At 41.2% G+C, this 5859-nt stretch overlaps 1 protein-coding gene across 4 annotated transcripts in view; it reads left to right on the forward strand.

Moving 5' to 3' along the window:
• Positions 1 to 3263, forward strand: part of gapvd1 (GTPase activating protein and VPS9 domains 1) — a 38825-nt gene extending 35562 nt beyond the window's left edge. For 2 of the 4 annotated variants that reach the window (XM_054774133.1, XM_054774134.1), the window contains exons 27-28: positions 1 to 77; positions 289 to 3262. The exon at positions 1 to 77 is cut by the window's left edge and continues 121 nt beyond it. In XM_054774133.1, coding sequence (XP_054630108.1) covers positions 1 to 77; positions 289 to 429 — 218 coding nt within the window. In that variant the 3' untranslated portion in view covers positions 430 to 3262. Of the gene's footprint in view, positions 78 to 288 lie in introns of all 4 variants that reach the window. The other 2 variants (XM_054774136.1, XM_054774135.1) reach the window with 2 other exon arrangements.
• The last annotated feature ends 2596 nt before the right edge of the window (positions 3264 to 5859 follow it).

A 5859-nucleotide genomic window follows, 5' to 3' on the forward strand; every position in this document is an offset into this window, starting at 1 on the left:
TCCTTAGTCTAGCCAATGAAGACTCTGTTCCTGGAGCAGATGACTTTGTTCCTGTCCTTGTTTTTGTCCTCATCAGGGTGAGTCTGGAGTTTGTCCTTCATTTAAGTAATAGACTCATAATTATCTTGATTTTAAATACGTTTTATCCACAAAAAAAATATCTATTCCATCAAAAACTATTTCTTCCTTATATCCATATGTGTGTTTGTAATGTGAACGGTGTACCGTGAGGTTTGTTTTTTTTTTATCAGCTAATGTGGGCCCATCCCTGCATCTCCTCCCCTCCAGGCAAACCCGCCTTGCCTGCTGTCCACCGTTCAGTACATCAATAATTTCTATGCCAGCCGGCTGAGTGGGGAGGAGTGCTATTGGTGGATGCAGTTCACCGCGGCGGTGGAATTCATTAAGACCATCGACGATCGCAAGTGAAGCAGAACAGCCACCTGTATGGGCAGACTGTGGGGGAAGGAGCCGGGAGACTGGGAGCCTTCCCGCCCAACTGCTCCCTCTGCACAGCTTCTGAAAGATGGCCCTCAGCCTGCTTGTCATGTGTATAGCTTGTACATAGCCACAGACGCTCAAAGATTACAGAATATATAATATTACTGTTCATATGTGGGGGGAAAAAAAATCCAGGTTTTAGCCGTGGTGGGAAAACGGCTTTTGGGGAAAAATTTCAACATGTTAACCTTGAACTTGATCTGGGTTTTTATTTGTATCTCTTTTGTCTCTTCTGTCATGTTTCATTTTTTGGGTATCTGTCTTAGGAATTTTATATATAAGCAGGTACAAAATATGAAATCAAATCAACCTAAATGATAAACCTATTTAAAGGGACCAGGTTTCGTTGGTGTGATTATCTCATTTTATTCCCCCTGACAGTGAAAGGAAAGGCATTTCAATTATGTTACATTAAATTGTATATTAGGCAATGAGATTTAGTGACTCGTAACACCAATGTGAATTCCCACGAACCCACCATTCTGTTAGTGAATCACATAATACGGCAGCTTATTTAAAGACACCCGCAACCCAGATGTGGGTCACTTGACAATTTGGACACAAGTACCCACTCGTTTATATGAAATAGAATATTGAATTCAATAATTCTATTTAATGCTTTAACTCTCATGCATATCATGCCCGTTCAAGAGGCACGTGATGGGAACATGCAAGAAAGGGTCAGGAAGGCACCTGAGCAGACCTACCTTGTGGATGCTAGGTGATGAAGAGGATACAGGGTCAGCTCGTGCACAGTACTTGTGGCAGCATTAAAGATATATTGAAAATAGTGCCTTTATGTGGGGCAACCTGTATAGGTTACTATTTGTTTTTCTGCAAAGACATGCCCCATACCCAACCACACACAAACACACTCTCCACTGCTTTCGACACGTCCTTGCAGAGCACCACCATGTTACTGATCGCCATGCCTCAGTCACTTTAATGCACTTGAATTTAAACAAATGCCCCACTCAGTTTTTACCTCTGTGGGATTAACTTGAGAAGCGTTGTATATGTCTGTGTACACTCACTACTTCATTGAATGAATTACACAGCTCGATCGTTTCTACCGGGGTTAAAGCCTTTTCTTAGAATTGCATTTGGAGTTCATTTAGCGATATCTTTGTTGTAATATCATTAATTTAAGTGAACAAAGCTATTTTATTTCTCATGGATGCCAGAGAAGTGACTTTATGGCGTGGGCAGTGAATGATTTGGACATTAGCTCTCTACCTCCCCATGCATTCAAGAAAGGGACGGACTTTTGTGCACTTATATTTATTTTCCTCCATAGTTGACGTGCTGTGTTATCCCAGTTTCATCTTTACAGTTACAGCAGAAGCATGACTACAGTTTGTCAGACTTTCTGTGCACAGACGTGCCACATGTATTATAGTTTTGCTAATCCATTACATGTCTTAAAAGTCAATGAGCTGACAGCACAACACATAACATGGGGAGAGCAAATAATCAACACTGTTCAGTTAATGCTGGGTGACACGGGCGTGTGTGTGGTTGCCTTTTGCATGAAGTCACCGAGTGGTCTGCACATTTTTGCTCATGATAGAGTCGAGTCAGGATCAGTACCTGCCAGAGGATGCAAAAAGCTTTTCTTTGAGTCCATGGAACTTGTATATCAGAACTCTATGGTTTATTTTGCACAAAATATGTACGTTCCTCAAATATATTGACAGGGAGCAGTGCATTTTGAGACCTAACTGTTGCTGTCAATGTGAGCTTTCACATTTGTACACTTTCTTACGCTGTGTAATCAATGTTATGAGAGCCATCCACTGGAACATCACGTTCTAGGTTGCTTCTACAGTATACTAATTGGATTCATGGGAAACACAAATGTAATTAAGTCTGGTACCACTGCTAAGTCCATACCGGTTCTAAATGGTCTAAATGTTGATCAAGTAAAAAAAAACAAAACAACAAAGCAAACTATTGTTGCTGCTTAAAGCTATACTGCTCTGCTCCCTGTGCAACTGAGCTTAAAGGCTGCACAGAGAGGAAAGCTAGAACACCTTGCTTCTAATTTTACATTTGTGAGCTTGCACAACTATGAAATGCAAGGAAAGTCGGTTTGTCCTTACTGTGATTATTGCGTTATGTAAGTCTTTAGAAAATAAAAGAAAGTGATGTTTCCCCCCCTCATTTATCATGCTTGATACATCATTTCTGCTATGTATCACACCTACTGTTCACGCACATTAGTGCTGTATTATTCAGTGCGGCTTCTTGGACAGTCGTAGGTACATCCGGTTCACACGGTACAATAGATAGTGAGCAAATTTATGCATGGAATATAATTGTTCGGTGTGGGGGGTGGGATGGAGCAGCAGCATCCAATCTAGTGGCCACAAATAGCAGCCCCTCTGCAAACATTTCATTACTGCTGACAAGTGTTCAGCAAATTGTAATGGGAGATATCCCCTCATTTTAAGCCCTCCTTACTTCACCGATTGCCCTTCCTAATGCTCATCTTTTTTTTCATCATAAACTTCTTTGTGGGGTGCTATCTATCCCCTGATGATATCTGGCAATTGCTAATTTAAATTAAAATTTTGGGGGTGCAGAGTTAATTAGTTGCACAGACCAATGGCTAGGTATTTGGAGATTTGATCTTTTTGACTGGTTCAGGGATACAAAGAAAGCCTGCTGTTTTGTCTTAATGTGGGCTCCACAGCTATGATGATGCAGACGTCACCTGTGACACTCATGTATCGCTTTTAGTGTTTATTTTAGACTGATTGACACATTTAAGATTGGTGATGGGCTGCAGTTTGCGGCCTATTGATTCTTAAGATAGTGTGCCTTGTACCTAAGGTCTTCTGGCCTCCAGGAGGTCATCCTCACAATGTGTTCATACTCTCGTTTTCACTGGGAAACTACCGTATTTCACCCTGCTTCCCAGTACCCTCACTTGTTAATAGTTTCCCTTATTTTTCTTGTATTTCAACTTAAGTTCGGTGGCCTAGTGGTTACCATGTTGGCCACACAGTCAGGAGATCAGGAAGATCTTGGTTCGAATCTCTGTTGGGCATTTCTGTGTGGAGTTTGCATGTTCTCCCTGTTCGTGCGTTGGTTTTCTCCGGGTACTCCGGTTTCCTCCCACATTCCAAAAACATGCATGTTAGGTTAATTGGCGACTTAATTGTCCATAGGTATGAATGGTTGTTTGTCTATATGTGCCCTGCGATTGGTTGGTGACCAGTTCAGGGGTCTACCCCGCCTCTCGCCTGAAGTCAGCTGGGATAGGTTCCAGCATACCTGTGACCCTAATTAGGATAAGCGGCATAGAAGATGGATGATTTTTCAACATTTTGTTATTAGACGTGTAACATTGGCCTCTTATGCAATACTGTGCTGAAATTCTATTCAGATAAGCAACATCAGCCTTAAATACAGTAGTACACTAGTAGTACACAATACTTTCAATTTGATACATCAAAACTTGCAGGCAATAGGTAGTATTTTTCTTGTAGTAACACAAGTATGTTTGCAGTCCAAACTCAGCTGCTTGGCTCGTCTTCTAAAACGGGGCTATTGTTTGTTGAAAGTGCGTGCTATTCCATAAGTGTCCTGCAGATGGCAGGCACACCATTCCCCAGCACGGTCGAGCTGATCTGAGAGCAGCTCAAGACAAAGAACAACACGGGGCACAACCACATGACATTTGGCTCTGCAAATGAAGCTCTTGTTGTTCATTCCAGACATGAATGGAACTGTTGTTATCGGTAGTAGTAATAGTCTGGAAATTGATCTGTTTTATTTATTACAGGCATAAATGCAAACATTATTGTTGTTAGTAGTGGTAATACATGTCACCGGATCTTATATTTGATTTGTCTATTGTTATAGTTACAGTTGTAGTCGAGGAATAAGAACGTGAATGAATGATTAACAGACAAAATGAGCCCCAAAAAATTATGAATACAAATATTTCCTCAAGCAAACAGCCCTCACGTGCATACGGTACAATCTGCTGTTGGTGGCACAATCTCATCACTGAGGACCAAACAAACAACAACATACGGCAACAGCACGTCAATTAAATAAAGAATATGGGGGCAGAGGAGGTGGGAGGCCTAAATGAGCGTAATGTCAAATACACATATTAAAACTCAAATGAAATAGCCGCGAGGATGCAGGCAGACGAGGAGATTAAAACTCAAAGGGAAGCCAAGTCTCAGCGCCCTGAGGTGGTGATGCCGCAGAGATGCAAACAGTCAAAGTGAGCGCCGCTCTCTGTGAGGCTAAATTGTCAAGACAAAGAGGAAAGCTTTGTAACAAATAAAACATCACCTCTGGTTCAGTAGAAGCCAGAGAGTACAGTAAATAATACGACGGACACGCGGTAGCATCATTCCAAGAGACAGAGCTATTGCATCCTTTGGCACCAATCTTTGTATTCAGGCATTAAAAGTGGAACGACATCCCTGTATTTTCTTTTACTGCTCACCATCAAAGGATATCAACTGGGGAAATGTGTCAATTACAGTGATACGGCTCTTTCTTCGTATTGTGCTTATGCCTTTAAAAATAATAATTGTATTGGCACGGCTAATCACCTATGAAGGAACGAGTGGGTGGTGACATCAAATTGAACCATGAAAATGGAACGGGAATTAGATGCACTTAGCCGTCAGATGTTAATGGCAGCAATCAACAGCCAATTATCCGGCATACTTGAGTACCTTGACAAGCACAGGTGTAGCCGACAACTAATACAAGCCTCGCTTATGCCATTTCCATAAATTGAGCAGTAAATTCCCTCTTTGATTGAACATGCATGTTTCATTGCGGTTACAATCAGGCACTTTCACATATGTGTTTCTCTATTGTACTGATAAACCTGCCGTAATAACCCTTTTCCAGCAATATTTCCACGAACAACCAGGTAAAAAAACCCACTGGGTGATCCGTAGGGGTGTATCGGTATCGGTAACCCACAGTACGACCCATACCGTAGTATTCGGCCTATGGTTTAGGGCCGGTTTCACTCAAACTTTTATTATTTCTTCTTATTATTAAATGACTTTTAAAATGAAGAATGATCATTAAATTGCAATAAAGGTAATTCTACTAGAAATCCATTTATCAAATAACAAATATTGATAGCATACAGAACAATTGAAGGGCCACTTTGATGTGTACATTAAAGATGCTAAACCAATCCAATATAGGTTGGTATATTGTACTATACACATACGCTTTGTGTAAGAGGTGACAAAGCAGAGTGTAATATCTAATATGTCTCATTAGAAAGAAGAAAGAACAAGCTGCGGGCCCCGGGGCACATTTTGGACACCCCTGGTTTACCGTGTTTCTTTCTAGGGTTGTGCAGCC

Source organism: Dunckerocampus dactyliophorus, chromosome 4, assembly GCF_027744805.1.
Source record: "Dunckerocampus dactyliophorus isolate RoL2022-P2 chromosome 4, RoL_Ddac_1.1, whole genome shotgun sequence".
Classification (NCBI taxonomy): domain Eukaryota; kingdom Metazoa; phylum Chordata; class Actinopteri; order Syngnathiformes; family Syngnathidae; genus Dunckerocampus; species Dunckerocampus dactyliophorus.